The sequence below is a fragment of the Calonectris borealis genome, chromosome 1, assembly GCF_964195595.1.
Source record: "Calonectris borealis chromosome 1, bCalBor7.hap1.2, whole genome shotgun sequence".
Lineage (NCBI taxonomy): Eukaryota > Metazoa > Chordata > Aves > Procellariiformes > Procellariidae > Calonectris > Calonectris borealis.
Window position 1 is genome coordinate 132,668,249 of NC_134312.1, and position 17,923 is coordinate 132,686,171.

The 17,923-nt window shown below is 37.0% G+C and overlaps 1 protein-coding gene across 1 annotated transcript in view; it reads right to left on the minus strand.

Annotated features, from left to right (window-relative positions):
• The window catches only part of CNKSR2 (connector enhancer of kinase suppressor of Ras 2), a 223,333-nt gene that overhangs the window by 79,566 nt on the left and 125,844 nt on the right, over positions 1-17,923 (minus strand). The window contains exons 10-13 of the mRNA XM_075139373.1: positions 10,814-10,947; positions 6,952-7,163; positions 3,071-3,160; positions 1,239-1,453 (exon numbers count right to left, since the gene is read on the minus strand). Coding sequence (XP_074995474.1) covers positions 1,239-1,453; positions 3,071-3,160; positions 6,952-7,163; positions 10,814-10,947 — 651 coding nt within the window. The remainder of the gene's footprint in view (positions 1-1,238; positions 1,454-3,070; positions 3,161-6,951; positions 7,164-10,813; positions 10,948-17,923) is intronic.

Genomic DNA, 17,923 nt, shown 5'->3' on the forward strand with positions numbered 1-17,923 from the left:
ACACTATATATCAGTCTGCCTTTGCAAATGGAAATCTCCCCACTATCAGATTTCCAACTTACAAAAAAAGCATAAAACTGAAGTTGGAAATAATAATGTAAGAAAAATACCTAAATTACTACAAATGAAAAAGAGAGAGAATAGCAGTTCTTGAATCTGGGGACCTGATTTAATTAAAGTGCACCACGACCACTTACTTTTAATATTAAATGACACGTTCTCTGAAATTTATCAGACTCACCTATACACACTAAAGAGTTTTAGAAGCCAGCAGACCAAGCACTCAGGTGGTGTAAAAGAATGTAAAGGCTCCACTAGTTTCAATTAATCTGCACCAATTAGAATGTGATAACCCATAGTGAGGTTATACAGCAGGAAACCAAGTTACTTGTTTCTTAAAGGTTCAGTGAAGCTCCACCTGCCAGTTTTTCACAGCAGACTTCCTGACAAGCCCACACTGCCATCTCCCTTAGACACTGGTAATCTAAATTACATACTCTTTGTTAGTATATGAAGATTTCAATTATTTCTATTGTTTTGCTGTACAGTTACTGTGTGTATATTCCTCTACAATGACATCTTTTACCGAGATCTAATATGTAAATACTTTTATGGGGTGAACGTGATATATCTAAAATGTTGTGATCTTCTAACTCCATTTTATTGACACATTTAAAAACTAGCCAGTTACTGCAATTTTCCTTTTGCATCCAATTCAGCAGAATTCCTTCCTTCACATTTGCTTGAGTTATTGAGGGCTGTATGTTGAAAACAGTTACATGCATTAGGGCTCCCCTTACCTCAAAGGAAAAACAAATGCCTGCCACAAGTTTTCCTGCCATTATCAGGCCTGTCAAGTACCTGTAGTAAAGGGGTCATCAGATAAGACTTAGCATATTGCAGTGACAGATGCTGGAAAAAAGGTTTCTAGTCAGTCTGGAAACTGCTGCTTCTTCCCTTTCCATCAGTAGCAAGTAAGTCAAGACAGAAATACCACATTCCATTTCAAACATGACATCTTCTAGTTAAAGGAGATAAAACACTGGTGTCCATCCCACATTTGTAACAGCAAAATAAAGAATTCTAAAATATTTCTTTGAGATCTAGTTATTGTCCGAAGAATAGGAATCAGTGCAACAGCAGCAGTCCAAAAAAGGTTTCAACACCACTGTAAAAACAAGACAGTCTCTCATCACAAGCACAGAGCAACAACTTTTGTTAATGTTATTTTTACTCACGTGGTACAAAGCAGTTTCTGGTCCAGGTGTGCCCATGACTTCTTGTCTTAATGAGTCCATTTGTAAACTAGGCAACAGCGAGTAATGACTTGGACTACTACTCTTGTCTCCCTTCTTTTTGGACTTTTTCCCAGTATCCTTTTTGCTATTCCTTTGAAACATGTAGTCGTCTTGACCTATTTTCTCATTGCTCATATAGCGAAGCAATGAATTCTCTGTCGAAAGAGAAGTAATGCAAAACATCATTGTGAATTGTTGTATGTATGTTAATCCTGCTTCCAAAATATATAATATTTTTGCTAAGATCTACTGTCAATTTTAACTCTTCAAGACTATTTCATTAACAAAACCCATTTGCTTCTTTGGTCTGGATATAATAAGAAAGCAACCTTTTGGTAGGGAAAATTCATGATTCTTGCAGTTTTCTGGTATATCTTTGACAATAAAAGGAACAGAATTTAAAAGAAGCCCCACATCAATAAATTTTGTCTTGGAGTTTTCACAAAATGAGCAATGATACACTTATGATCATATCTGTAATCTTTTTTTTAAACAAGATCCTAATGAATACAAATGACTGTGGTGCCATACATTTAAAAGTAATTTGCTTTGAACATTTATTTGAGATCATTCACTGTATCATCCATACTTTCCCCGAAATATTCTTCCAGCATCTACCAGCTTGTAGCTGAGGGACATCCTGTGCCAGAAGCAATGTTTGTGAATTTAGGAACCATAAGCAGATTTGTCTTTCATGAACTTGTCTGGTCTTTCCTTGTATTAATGCGAACTTTTGGTATCCACAACCTCCTGTGGCAAGAGGTTCCTTAGCTTGAAACCAAACTGCACAAGGAGCCAGATCTTTTTCTTTTTAACCAGCACTCGACAGAGACATTTGATGTCTCTCAGGTCTTGTTTCGGAAAAAACCTATTTCCTTATTTCATTCCACACAAGATTTTATAAACCTTTATTATGTCCTGCCTAAATTCTCCCAAACTGATGATGGTCAGGCTACTGAATTGACCCTGATTTGGAAGCCACTCCATCCATCTGATCATTTTTGTTGTCTCCTAATCCTTCTTCAATTCTACTGTATTTTTCTTAAGAGATGAAGAGACCAGAACTGCACACACACCCAGCGTGAGCAAGAACTTACACAGCAGCATAAGAATACTTCTTAATTTGTCTTGTATTCTTTTCCCAATAATTCCTAACAGTGTTTCCTTTTTTTGAACCCTACAGAACATTTAGTTAGTATTTTTATGGAAATATCTATCATTACTGTAACATCTTGTTCCTGGGTGATAATAGCTATCTCAGAGGTTACCATTTTGTATGTGAAGTTACGTATCTGGGCTCACAGACCAGAATTTTGAAGAACTTATCCTCGATGATTTTGAGGTGAATCCCATGCTGCTCTAGAATGTTTTCCATCAAAAAAGAACTCATGAAGACAGAGAAATGTGATATATAATTCTCATTTAAGCATAGCAATATTTATCAGTAATAATAATACATTTGTCCTCTAGCATTATAAAATTACGGCCAGTTTCGAAAGGGACCAGATAATACAGCTGAATCAATGAAATTCCAATATAAAGTTAAGCCAAACTGCAGGGCTTTGCAGTCATGGTTTTCTTTTGCCTGGCTGAGCAACTTCCTCAATCCTAATAGAGGCTCTGCAAAAAATTAAGCATACATAATGAAGAACCCAAAACAGGTTCACAAAAATATATATCTAAGCAAGCAGCAAAACGAGGTTGAAATATGTAGCTTAAAGCATGATAAAACCCATAATGCCTTGTACAAGATGTGTGTTCAGATCACTTACCTCTCCTACTATCTCTTTTTATTTTATTGGGGTCTTCATAATCCCCCACCCAGTTATATTCTACTGGCATAGAAATAGGCCTTAGTTTCCCTGGAAACAGAGGAAAAAATTGAGATCATGCACCATAAGGCAGCATTAAACTAACATTCTTTAGAAGAAAGAACAAATTGTGTGCTAAGCTGCTATTCTACAGGGTTGCTTATGAAAGATGATCCAGCATTGCCTCTGAACAAGAGGTTAAGATAGGAGTTCTGTTTTCTTTAACAGACAAGAAGCAGCAAGTATTTAATGGATTTTTTTAAGTTTAGAAAATAAATCCAGTCCCCTACAAAATCATCAGCGGACTGATGTTTGAGACTGACAAACGCATTCAAATTACTTTCGTTTTCACTAAACTAAAAGCCCCTGGCACACACACGGAGAGAACTGTTTTAAAGCATATGTGAATTGTTGGTAACAGAAACGTGTCCACATCACTAAAGTACCTTCACAAATAGCATCTTTGCTGGTGGGCTTAAAAGATCCATCAGTGACTGAGTAAGAAAGGAAGCAGAAAACCTCTACATGTAATTTCTTTTGTAGCGCAGAAAGCGAAGTACATTACTATTGGTAAATTCACTTGGTTTCAGACAGCAAGAGACAGAAAAGCTGAAGACTATTACATCTTTTAAATTTTGATTTGGAAGCTGCTGAATTGAATTTTAAAAATGCTGTGAACTATGATTTCTGCTTAAGGATCCCACAAATATAGTTGGAAATTCAGTGAGAGGATGCTATAAAACTTAGTGGGGTTACTTAAAGTGGTCTGAAGTTTTTAGCAAGTTAAATAGTATATCGAAACAAAACACAGAGTAGCATAGCATATGGCACAATATCTAGCAGACAGAAAATAAAATGTTTTCACAACAAGGTCAGCCCTCACTCTTTTTTGAATTGATCTACTGGTCACAAAACTGAAAAGTGGGAAAATAATTTGGTTTTAGAAGTAGCAGAGCTTGAAGTGAAAACTTCAGAAGTCTTGTTAATTATTTTAGTAAAAATAATCGGTCTTATTCCACATTTTTGAGGTTAAATCCATGATACACTGAAAAAGAAAGATGTGTTTATAATGAAAACAAATATTCAAACATGTCTGTCTACCTCTTGAAGTATGGCGTTCATGGGAAATACACCAATAACGTGTAGGCAGCATAATGGTAAAAGGTTGTATTGCCTTTTTAAAAAATTGACAAAAAAAGGTGTATGTTCGCTATAGACCACAGGATCAGGTCACAAATACATCATTGCTCAGGAAATACAACATATATACTTAACTTTTTATTTATCATTTATTTTACTATTTATGGACACATATTTAAGTCTGATTGAAGCCGGTGAGATTTAGAGCACACAGTTAAGGAGTCATTTCCTGAGTGGGGATGTATTCGGCTCATATTTACTTGATCGGAAGTAACTTTCAATGGTTACTTTTTCTAGAAATACAACTTTCTCTTCTTTGTGAGGCTGAACTCACAGTATCTTACTGAAAGAACCCGCACACTTAAAAAGATACAAAAGCTACAAAGTCATGTAAAGTCTGATTGTTATCAAAAGCTATAGCCATAACAAATTTTTGACAAAATCTCTAGCTGTTCAAAGTGCATGGTTTTTGTACCTGGCAGTAAAACTGCAATGACCAAATTTGTTTTTTTCCTTAAACTCATTTGCCTGTTACCTCTGCTAATCTCCTTCTTGTTAACCCCCATGGATTCTCTAAATCTGTTTTCCCTGGTGACTACACTCAGGAAAATTTCTTCCTTGGGATGTGAACAGAAGCTTTCCGAGGCCAATTAGCAACAATTATACAACAGCTGGAAGCCAGTAAGAGCATGAAAGAGAAATCTCTTTGTTAACATTGTCAAAAAATGTCAAAAGATTCCAATAAAGAAATTATGGAAGGCCCTATTAGCCTCTCACGAAAGAGGACTGAGAAATATTTTTAAAAAAAATTAACACCACCACATAACTAATGATGAATACATGTTGCAAACAATTACTTCTCTAGGCCTTGGAACTCTGTTTGACCTTCTTTAATGGGTCACCATAAGCCAGAGGAGTGTTATTGTCATTTCCCAGATTTCTGTGAAATCCTAAGGTCATGCCTAGCCACAAATCTTATGCTAACAAATGCCATGTGGGAAACTTTAGAATTTAATGCTGAAATGGTAATATTTTTAGAAAATACACTTAAATGAAAATGGACTCAAGGGTATGAATTCATTAAAAAAGAAGTGAGATCAAAAGTGAAAGCCTGTATAACAAATGTGTTAAATAATGACTGATTTTCAGTGCAGTCTTTGATCCATGTATTTATAACCCTTTCTGCTAATAGAAAAAAAGGCTAAAAAAGCTATCCTGTAACAAAATAATGGATTCAGCAGTCCTTGAAGAAGAAATGTGTTGTTCTTCACTCTAGACCACCAGCATTAAAATTTAACATCTGGAACAGAGAGTACATCTCTGTTAATGGAACTGACTGCATCCACCAATTGTAATAGCTGAAATACTGGAGTAATAAAATTGATATATCCACTTTGAAAACTTGGCACTTATCTTTTACGCTAAGGGCGTGGTTAGAAAACACCTGAAAACACTTTGAAATCCAAAGGATACTGAGGATTTTGCAGCAGGATTGTGTAGTTGTGTAGAAAGGGTGCATTTTATGAAAATGCATCTTTTAATGTTGTGCAAGCACATTGCTCCAGGTCCTGAGGATACTTTACACAGCTCAAGCTCAATTTATATCATGGTTCCCAGGTGATTTTGAAGCTTGGCTGCATGATGTACTAAATTTACGCTTCCTCTCAAAGGAATATGATGTCAGGATTACTATAACAACTCCAACATACAGCTTGTGCTCAGTTTAAAAATTGAATTAACATAGCAAGTAGGGTGAAAAAATATTCAAGTGTGTCCTCTTCATTTTCTTCTATATCCTAAAAACTCTATGACTGCACAATTTTATACTTGGCAACAGCAAACCAATTCTCCCAGTCCAAAGCTGAAACAAGTTACGATACTAGCTAAAGGAAGAGTTCCAAGAGATTCAAAGGGAAAATAAGGTTTGGAACATAAAGGTTTGAGGAGCAAAATTCTCACCAGAAATTGTTTCTGAGTTCTCATCCGAAATAAATCAAAATCCAAGATGTGGAAGTAGCAAGAATACACGTTTGTGTTTACACGCAAAATTCTTTCTTAGACAATATATAACCTCGAATAAAGAGGAAATGCTATATATAAGAAGTCATCACTTCCCATATAGGAAGTTACAGGAGGTTAATACAGTTTTACAAAAAAAGCACTCTATCATCAGTCATACTTCATTTCTGGGACTAAAGAAAAATTCAAGAGTTTTAAAGAGCAATGCAGCATGAAAGCAGCATGTCATCTCTTGGTAAATCTGAAGTGGTTTTGATCTTTAAAACTATTATACCTGGGTAAATTTTTCTAATGCTGAATTCCTAAACTTATACAAGTCTTGCCCCTACACTGGGAGAACAATTCCATCCTGTATTTTTAGTAAAAATATATTGTCTTCTGCCAGGTGGTTTTTTAATAAAATAATACTGAAGCATAATCTGAAAAATTAAGCTGATAACAAAATTACAGAATTTGTATTTAGAAAATCATCAATATAAAACTGGATTTGCCCTCCCTATCATAGTAAGTAATTTTTTCTTGCACAGAATAAGCTCTTAGATTGAAATTGGACTAAAGTAGTACAGAATTCTTAGCAAAATCAATGGCCACTGAAAATATTTTCATGCTTAAAAACAAAAGCAGATGCACAAAAATCCTAAAATCAACAAATGGTGATTATCCTTATTAGATCAATGCCATACCATATGTTGGTGTGCTCTCTCTCCTTCCAGGACCACTTGTTCTTCCTTTCTCATATTCATAGCAGTATAAAACTGCATCTTCTTCAACCACATTAAAGCGTTTCCGATATTCCTGGTCAAGAAATGAGTTTGGAGATTCGGATCCTGTATGAACTGGCTTGCCCACTATATGTCTGCCAACATCATCACATGGGAGATTTCCCTTTTCATCCCTTTAGTAAACAAGAGAGGTTTTTAATATATTGGGATAAGACATTGATTTTTTTTTTACTGTTAATATTTCAATACACATGGGAATATGTTAATATTTCATACAAGCAGGAAACAGATGCCATCGACCAACATCAGGATCACACATCATATATGCATATGTATGCATGTATGTGCCAGTTATCTCACACATCTCTGCTGATTCAATTCTTTTACAGACTGTACCCATCTTATTGGTTTCTCTTGAAAAGAATCATAAAAATAAAGCTGATGTGCAGTTACTCTTTTTTTCTTGTTTTTTTGAATCTACCTAGAATTTTGTGATTTAGGGCAGAGAAATAATGTTGACCTAATTTTTTTATACTTACATTTTTAAATATATCAGATAATTTTTAGACATGGCTATATGGCAAGCATGGAAAAATTCAGTCTGATTCCTTACAAACTAACCCCAGAGCAAGAAGAACCAGGGACCGATGATGTACAGACATTTGACATAGTCTTGCACAATCAATCCAGGCCTCGAAGTTCTATAGGTACATCCACGCAGTACCAAATAGGGTGTGTAGCACCTGATGATGAGCTGCTGTCCCAAGACAGCAATGCATTGCAAGGCACGCACTTTGCAGTTTATGTACAGATCCCCAAGATGATTGCTTTTCCTTCCCCGCACTCCCGCCCCACGCTCTGAAAATCCAAACTACTCAAAGGCATCAAACGAGAGCAAGCTGTGCCTGGGGTAGGAGCCCTCTCCTTGCACTAGATGAAGCAGGGCTCAGTAAACCTGCTGGTAGGTGTCCTGGTTCCGGCTGGGACAGAGTTAACTTTCTTCCCAGTAGCTTGGGGGGTGTGCTGTGTTTTGGGTTTAGTGTGAAAGGAGCGTTGATGGCCCATTGATGCTTTGGCTATTGCTGGGCGATGCTTGCACCAGGGAGGGGGAGCACAGCCGGGGTGGTGGACCCAGCTGGCCAATGGGGTATTCTATACCATGTGACATCACGCTCAGTATAAAAACCAGGTGTGTGGGGGGGCTCAGCCCCGTTCCTGACAGGCGGTCGGCGAGCAGTTGCATTGCGTATCGTCTGCTTTGTGTATTCTGTTATTGTTGTTCTCATTGTTATTCTTACTGTTCTACTTCGATCTTTACTGCGAGCACAGAGAGAAGTGCAGAGCCACCAGGAAAACGCCCTTTGCCACAGCTCTCTGGAGATGAGAGCTTCAGTTCTCACACCCAAAGGTATTCAACAGGTTTGAGCAGGCACTAACTTAGGACCAGCACTTCTAAGTAACCTGCACACGGAAAGTGCCCGTCCCCCTTTCTCATGCCATCCATGTGCAGTTATGTCGGCAGCTGTACTATCTGTGGGTATCGCCACCAAGGCAGCATGGCTTCAGGATTTTACAATTTACATCAAAATATCAAGTCTTTTACTCCATTCCAGTAGCAAAAGGAGGGTTGCTTTGTTTGGTTTTTCTTCCTTGGCACAGCAACAACAAACTGAGAAACAGATGCTGAACAGTTTCATAATATCCAAAATAAAGACATGCTTAAATACAGTTAATCATGGACAAAAAAACCTGATGAAATGCCAAAACAGATTATTCAGAAACACTGTACACTATATGACAGGTTTCTTGAAATGAAGTATAGTCCATTAGGATTAAGCTGATAAAAAAAATTCAGATGTACATGTCTTAATCTCTCTGTAAGATTACGGCTTGTACTAATATGTATTATAAGATTCAATCAGAATTGGTCCAAAATACTGCATTATCATAATGATTTAAGAAATATTATTAATAAATAATCAAAATGCATTTTGAAGATCTCGATTTCTAAGCAGACCTCAAAAACTGCTGAGCAACTAATATTCACTAAAAATACTTCAAAAAAGAGGATGCGTTTCTTATCAAATAAAAGTATTTTTGTGGTGGTAAACATGCTCAATAGCAGTACAAAGGCACTACTTCTTTTAAGATAGTACAGTTTCAGCTTCAGGAACAACAGGTCTTTACCATATAACTACTGCATTCAAAGAGAAACCTAAGACTCTGTTTTGGTTGGGGTTTCTTTTTGCAGCTTTTTTACGTTAATGGGGTAGAATTAAATACTTGATTTTTTCTGTGGATTTTCTGAAAACCATGTCCTTAAAATATTTACATAGACGTAACAAAATACTGTTATCAGAGAGATAAAAGACACATTCAATCCCTATGAACAATTCAAGGGTCTTGACTGACAATATTTTTATTTAATTAGAAGAAAAAAAATTAGTGAAGTAGACTATGTATTCTGCTTGTCTCTTTTTCACTTTAAGACAGATACTACTACAGTAATTGTGTTAGCAAGTTGGACTGTGTTATATGTGTCACATTTGAAAGAAAATGACAATTTTTTTTTTTTTTTTCAAGAAATAAAAACCAAGCCAGGTAACAGACGAGGCAAGGATGAGGAAGGAACACGGGACTCAGCTTACAGCTTCACAAAAGGCTTGTGACATCATCTAAATCAAGAAGTGGAAAGTCACTCTTTTGCCCTGGAAGGTTTCTCATATCTCTGAAGAGCAAGAATTTATCACAGAATCACAACTTCTCCCCACTAGGCAATTTAACTTGCCATATACCTCACTCCTGGATAACCCCCAGGAAAGTCTTGTCAGGATCAGGTTATACATCTTATTAATTGGCTAGAAGAGTTACTGATAGGAAAGTCTAAGAAAAACTCAGCTACAAGAAACTCAGGTACAAGAAAGGACATGCTGCCCTTACAACCTTTCCAAGAAAGTTAACTAAAAGAAAAGCAAGAAGTAATTTAAAAATACATTGACTAGACACATGATAGCCTGTGTCTAAGAATATGGAAGCTTTAAAAATACTGATTCCTCTTAAATACATTCCTAGACCTCTGGGTAGCTTCCATATTATTTATAGGCCATAATTCTCTCAGAATTTTAGGAAAGCAACATCTGTGTACATTATGGAATTATACTGAATCATTTGAGGTCATGTGAGGGTAGGGTGATGAATCTGCAAGGAGGATCTGCTGCTTTTCTGGCTCAGCGAGCCCAGAGAGATGAAAATGCCTGTTCCAGGTGGCAGGTCAGAGTAGCAGATATATTTACAGGGAACAGCATGGTCACTGCAGAGTCTAGCAGACTGGCCACACTAAAACAATCCTGAAATTTGCTCTAATGCTATCAAATCAAAAGAAAACACTATGGCAGAACAGAACAGTGCTCTTGTTGAAGCTGGAAGTTTCTTGCTTTTAGCTCAGCTTCTCTTATTGCATCATGGTTATTAGGCAAAGGGACAGACATGAACTCTTTTCCTACTTATAGATTCAGGGTTTCAGATAATTTTTGCTCTTCTGAAATAAGAGACTGTTAGAGACAATAGATTATCCCATACTTGAGAAAATAGGGTACTGAACCTTCTTTTCTAAAGGCTACTGTCTGTTTTGCAGACAAGACACTGATTCAGATCATTGTGGGTCTGATTCAGCATTTCTACCCTTAATAACCCCTTCACCTGCAAAATGAAGCATTCTCATTCTAATCCTGCAGGGCAGGCTGATAAACAGGTAGGAACAGAATGGTCAGTTACTTTACAAATATTTTTTACATCAAATTGTACCGGAAATGATCTTTTTTACCTTGGAACATAAGGTTCTGTTGGAGGAGGGGGTATGTAGAGATCCTGAAGGGCAGAGCTGTCTCTTTTTGTAGGTGTGCTGATAGTGCTGGATGGCGTAGCAACACTGCTTGTAGGGCTTCTAGGAATAAGAGGCTGGTTCAAAAGAGAGAGAAATAATCAAGATTATCCTTATATATTATACATTTTTATTTGAAAAAGCTATAAACATTCTATAGTTCAGAAAGTTAAAGAACTAGTTAACAGTCCTAATGTTTTGGTGGTTTTAAGCTGACTGAAAAAACACTCAGGCTAAGGAGACAGATCTACGAATGGACATGTGTTGTGCTTATAAAATTTACTCCTCTGATTACATCTTTTTCCCTTTTGCACAGCAAGATTATTGCCAATGCCCATAAAAATAGTAATCAGTAGAGCCTCTGCTGAAATCTTAATGAGTAAATAACATACAGAATCCAGTGAATTCCTTAATTAAACTAACATTGTAAAGAAAAAGTCTAGTGTTTACAGTAAAAGGTGCGTAAGTAGGCATTAAATTGAATGTCATCTCCCCCATCTGCTCTACAGCTTAAGAATTAACTGTAAAGCTTCAGTTTATGTCTGCAGATGCTGTAAAATCAGGTACTGCATCCTAAGAGCACATGCGCTATGAGACAGAATAAACTGGAGATTATTATTATTCTTCACTCCCCTGGGCACACTCCTCACAAAGTAACATTTACTCACAGGTAAATAAATTGTACACTCCTTGCAGAATAATCATGCATTCTAGCTATCATTCCAGTCCAAATAGGATCCTTTCTCTTAATCACATCTCTCTCTCTCATGATTAGGTACCCCTTCTTCTTCCTCAACTTATCTAACTTGGTTAGCTAAATAATGACCAACCATTTGAAGACTTTATTAAATCATTGTAGGGCTAGAAATTATAGCAAGATTTTCTAACAGTCTCTATACAGATGCAGAAAAATGAAATGAGAAGAAAACTTTGATTGCTTTAGTCTACTTAATAACATATCTCCCCAATAACAAAAGCCTTATGTTGCTTGGCTTGTGTGACAGCTAAACTCAGGCAGAAGAAAAAGAAAAATGGCAAAACATCAGGTACAACAGTATCTTCATATACCCTAAAATTAATCTAATGTTAAACAAATGCTGAGTTTTGCCTTGAAAGAGTTCTTTCCCTTCCGTCTTTTTGGAAGTGAACTCCTTGAAGAAAGAAGTGTTGGGATTATAGAGTTCACCATACCTATAATTTCTGATCTAAATAACTACCGGAGGACACAAGCATTTCATATTTTATTGACGGCAGAGAAGCTCTAAATACTGACTGAACGGATGCGTAGAAAGATCCTTCTGCCAGCACTGTTAAGAATACTTTATGACAGACCTGGGCATTCCTGTGCAGAATAATCAGTTCTCATTTTCTAGATACTAATCTTAAGACTGTAGCATTATGCCTATATTGCAGAAAAGCCCAACAGTTCAACAGCAGGAACTTTTTCAAAATGTTGGCCTTTCATAAGCTAGCGATGAGCCATTTGAATTTATGCTTATCAAGCAAAGCCCCCACCATTGCGTTACTTTTTTTCAATCTGTAAGTAAGAATAATGCATGCCACCTAGGAAACCTTATCCTTTTCCAGTTACTGCCTTGTTTTAGGAACAGAGCTGTGTTAGATGTTATTTATCTCAAACATAATAAAATGTATGCTTAAAATTTTCTTGCTAAAACTTTGCAAGTCCACCTTTAGAGCAACAGGTTTTCTCTTTTTGAACATTAGAAAACAAGGCCCTGTAAACAGTGATACTGCTAAATACTTTCTTTGCTCATTAGAGCTAACTTGAGTATTCTGTAGCCAGGCCAATGAAAGACTGCCAGTATTTACAGGAAGAGAGGGAGAAAGACACACACACAAAATCAGACAGGTAAAAGACTTTACAACCACTAAAAACAAGAAGACAGAAGTCTACAAAAATAAGAATAAAGTTGGTGGCAAAACCGGGTAAAAAAACCAAAAAACTAAAAAAGACCCTCTTTCAGAGAAACAAAAATCTTATCCTTTAAATTTGCATCTGTGACACCATAGCCGTAGATGTTCTTGAACCACTTACTAATACAGCACTGGTTATTTTCTTTCTGAAACCTTGTACTTCTATGACAAGTACATTTTGTGGCCTGCTGAGTAGCTTGTAGAATTAATTTTCATTGTAAGCCAAAAGAATTTTGTGACCTAGACCCTGTTTACGCTTGTTAAGTCCAGGCTGTTGTTCATGGCTCATACTCGCAAAAGCACTGAGAGGAAGACAAGCTGGGTAGATGGATTTGCTCTTCTCCACTCTGAGGAAGGAGACAGCCCTTTACTTTACCTGCATGAATAGGTAGACAAGAGGAAAGAGGGCCCTAGAAACTAGACTGGTGGCAATCAATAGGAGTATACGGTTTATGTCACATAAGGAAAATCTTGCTCAAGTATAACAGTGATCTGGACTTACAACGGGTTGATGAACCTCTGGTGGTCCTGACCGGCTGCTGGAGGGCTAGAGGACATGTAAAGAATTTCCCTTGTGTTACAGCCTCGAATACCTGGGCTTAACTATTTAAATACTAATGATACGGGCTTAATTTCTGAAAAAAAAAAAAGATTTTGCTGAAGTCTGAGGATTCTATTGGGTAGCTTCACACTTCACCAGTCCCTGCTAATACACAGCCCAGACATACAGGTTGGTTTGTCCTCCAGAAGAGTTTCACAGAATCATAGAATCATTGAATCATAGAATGGTTTGGGTTGGAAGGGACCTTAAAGATCATCTAGTTCCAACCCCCCTGCCACAGGCAGGGAAACCTTCCACTAGACCAGGTTGCTCAAAGCCCCATCCAACCTGGCCTTGAACACTTCCAGGAATGGGGCATCCACAACTTCCTTGGGCAACCTGTTCCAGTACCTCACCACCCTCATAGTGAAGAATTTCTTCCTTATATCTAATCTAAACCTACCCTCTTTCAGTTTAAAGCCATTATCCCTTGTCCTATCACTACATGCCCTTGTAGAAAGTCCTTTTCCAGCTTTCTTGTAGGCCCCCTTCAGGAAGATGCTGGAGATTTGGGGTTTGTGCACCTCTGACAAATGCATATTTTGGTTCATCTTTTGGCTCGGCAAGGTGGTTAAAACAGTGAGTGCAATAGGAAGAAATGGTATTCAGTCTAACACAGAAAAACGCAAGTTATCCAGCTACCTGAAGGTAAAAGGTTTCCCTCAAACTGTTCCCATGTCAGACACTTTCAGAGCTGAAATTACAGTGTAATTGGTGAGAGTCTGACTGTGGTATCTCACAGGATGGCAATGTGGGTACACCTTCCCAGGGCACCCGGAGCTCCCAAGGGGATAGAAACTGTAATACAATCTAGTACAAGTGGAAGCACAATCCTGTACAATTGTCTCAAAACATACTAGGATGTCTCATATCTTTTCCATATTTGGGTCATATTACCAAAGTCAGCTCTCCAGCTTATTTTCACAAAAACAGAAAAGCTGTGTAACTAGAAAAAAAGGAGAAATCCAAATTTTAAAATAGGTCACCACTTTTTTTTTTTTTTAATATATTTATCACCATTTCACCAGTAAATCAGTAGCTCAGTAAGAACTGCTATGGTAAAAACATTCAAGTGGTCTCTCCTGGTAGTAGCTCAACACACTGAGAACATTGTTGTAACTACTACCTTGTGCTGTAGGAATTCAGCTTTCATTTTATAAATAATTAAAAGTCTTCAGGCCCTCCTGGTTGAAAAGAGAACTTTCAGAACATGGCCTGCAGGTATGTTGCATCTACACGGCATTTTGCATTGCAATTTAGAGAGACCTCAACTGTTCAGTTCGAGTCAATCTGTGCACCTACAAGTAAATCAGCTCATGTAGCTCTCCAGTTCAGTGGCAGCCATTCAGTGGACCATATGCAGGCACACTGAACAGAAAAACACATGGAACTCCATTCAAGTATTTCTGAATTGGATGCCTTGGAGATCAGTGTTATCACTGAGTTAATTCTCTTCCAAGGACTAGAGCTTTTTCCTGCTACAGTCCCTTTTGGTAGGCTGACCAGGGCAAGTGGGATTGCTGAAACAGCAATAAAACTAAAAAGCTTTCAGGCCCAAAGAGTTAAATACTTGACCCATGGGAATAGCCTGACAGAGAAATTTTAGAAGTTACATATTAAAACTGGAATAGCCTCAAAAATGTCCCACAAAGACCTGCATCAATCTTAACCCACAATGACAGAGACAAAATCCATATTTCAATACATTTTGGAGTACTATTTCTCAAACATTTTGGATGCACCATCCTCCTTCAGGATCATTAGTCTTTATGGACCCTTTCCCAAAATGTCAGTTGGCCAGGGAACAGATAACCACAGCAGATAACTTACAGCAGCTCGGTTTCTCTGACACAGGGAAATAAGAAGTCCCTGTAAGTACTGACTGATAGCACATAGACACTTAACTCCCCTCTCCTCCAGAAGCTGCTCTGTATCCGGTTAGCTCTGCCCTGCGGTTCCTACCTCCCTCTTGCTACCAGGACCAATTGCTGCTTTTCCCTTCCCCAATCCTGAAGGAACTGAGAGGGTGCCCACAGTAAGTCAGCATATTATTTTTGCTTTTTCTCTCTAAACAATTAATCTAATTAATATTTAATATATACTATCTAAAATTCTTTTTAATGTTTTTTAAAACTCTTTGAATCTTTCATTAGCTCCCTTGGAAGCTGCAATATATAGTTTGAGAAACATTGCTCCAGAAAAAGACATACAATTTTTAAAAATATAAGCAAAACCAATACAAAATTTGAAGTGACAATATCTTTATACAGTATTTGCATCAGTAAACAGATTTTACTGCTAATATATTTTTCATATTGGATCAAGGTTATGACAATTTATTGAACAGAATGTTTCCAATAAAAGAAACTTTTTATAAGACCAACCATGACATGAAGTAATGAAATACTATAACTAATTCATACTCTGTAGGAAAACCCAGTCAGAATCCATTTTAACAGTGCTGCAAAGAATGCCCAGTTCCCATGTAGTTAAAACACAACTAAGCAACTGAAGAGCAAACAAGTTAGTATTTTATTCAAATTTAATGATTAAAAAGTGGAAGGTCATTAATGCTAATCATAAATTATGAAAACAGAATATAGCATCGTCTCTAGATGAATGAAGGAGGCAATATAATAAAGTAAGGAAAAATACTAAATAAAAATAATAAAAGTAGCATTTTCTCTCAAACCAAGGATGCTGTTGTTATTGTTCCTGTTGCTTCTTAGGAGGCTGAAAAGCTGAATATATCATAGTGGAGATACGATGCATATCTAATCCAAAATAAAGTCTGTTTAAAAAACTACAGATACTGAGCTGTTGGTGATTTTATAACAGTACAATTTAATCACATACAAAACAGTACAGTGAACTATTTTAAATATACAAAAAGTAACATTTAAATAAGCTTGGTGAAGAGTGTGACAGTGCCTAAGAGGGGTCAGAATGTTTTTTTCCAAGTCAATACACAAGATGTGGCTGGCAGCTGCCCCCAACCTCACTGACATTCAGTAAGAGCCTTTTCACCGATATCGGCACAGTGTCCGATATTAGTCCAAATTAGCCGAAGCATGGCAACATGTTGCTCTACCAAGAAACTGGATGAAGAGTCTTCCACACTGTAGTCAAAGTCCAGTTACTTTTGACTAATTAACAAAGCATTTTCCAGAAGGCAAAGGAGGACTTTGCAGGTAGCTTCTGGCTAGCATAATGATAGCGACTCACGTAAGATTTCATATGCTCCGACAATCTTCTCTATCGAACCTTCCCTCCTTGTTGAAACAGCACTTTGGGGAGCCTCTCTTTGAAACCTCCCCAAAATAACACAAAGTGGAAAGGAGAAATAAAACAGACAATCTAGAGTAAAGGATGTTTATTTAAGTTAGGTTTTGAACCAGACAAAAATTTGGAGAGTTCAAAGGTAATTAAGTCACCTCTATGTCAAGTAAGAAAAATAAAAAAATTAAAGGTTAAACTTACTTGCTTTGTTCACCACATTCAGTAGCAGTCAGAAATACAAACATTGCAATCTGGAATATCATTCTAGGCTTTCACACAATGGATCAGAGTATCAGAAAAAGGAACTGAAAGGCAAATTTAGTAAGATTTGTCTTGCAGGCATAGCATCTTAATATTTATGGTACAATACCATGAATACCTTCAATTGCAAAGGCAACCACAAAATCCCCCAAGGCCACAGCTGCCTAATTCAAATGTTATAAAAGCAATAAGGAAAACCACAGGCTGAAAAATCCCTTGACTTCACAAATTCTGACATGACTCCAGAATGCATCAAGGGAGAACTTTGATTATCTGCAAGAAGTTGGATACTGATGGATATTAAAACGGACAATCATCAAGTGACTGAAAACAAACAAACAAAAACCCCAGCACTTCCTTTAATCAGGACACAACGGAAAAAAAAAGAATGTTTTTTTTTCTTTCTAAAGTCTGATTGACTTTAGAGCTGGAATTAATGCACTTGTAAATACAAACTCATCATGTAATGGTGCATAGTATAGTCATAGGATAATTGTATTATTTTACTGTACATCAAGCCATTCGATATCAGTTTCAGGACTGCTACACAGGATGCATAATTCTTCTTCTTCTTTCTTTCCCCTAACCTTTCATATTTATTCTAAGGATAAACATATTTGTGAAAAGATGAATATACTACATTTCTGCTAAAAGGAAAAAAAACCCCAAAGAATTAATCAATAATTACGTAGACTGCATTTAACTCGTAATTCATGGCAAGACTGCGGTGTGAAGGCAGAGCTGTTCAAAGTAAACCACTGAACATTCTAAGAAGTATTTATGTCAATTAGTAACCAGTTAATATCTGAACGAAGCATTTTCCACACTCAGAGACCACGAACGTTTGGCTGACATATGGCTAATCTAGATCACTAACAGTGGACAGCAAGCTCTTAAAAATTTCATTTTCAGAATGCGTAATTTAATTACCAGGATGCCCTGTCACTCACACACCAAACCGCCTGATACATTGGTAG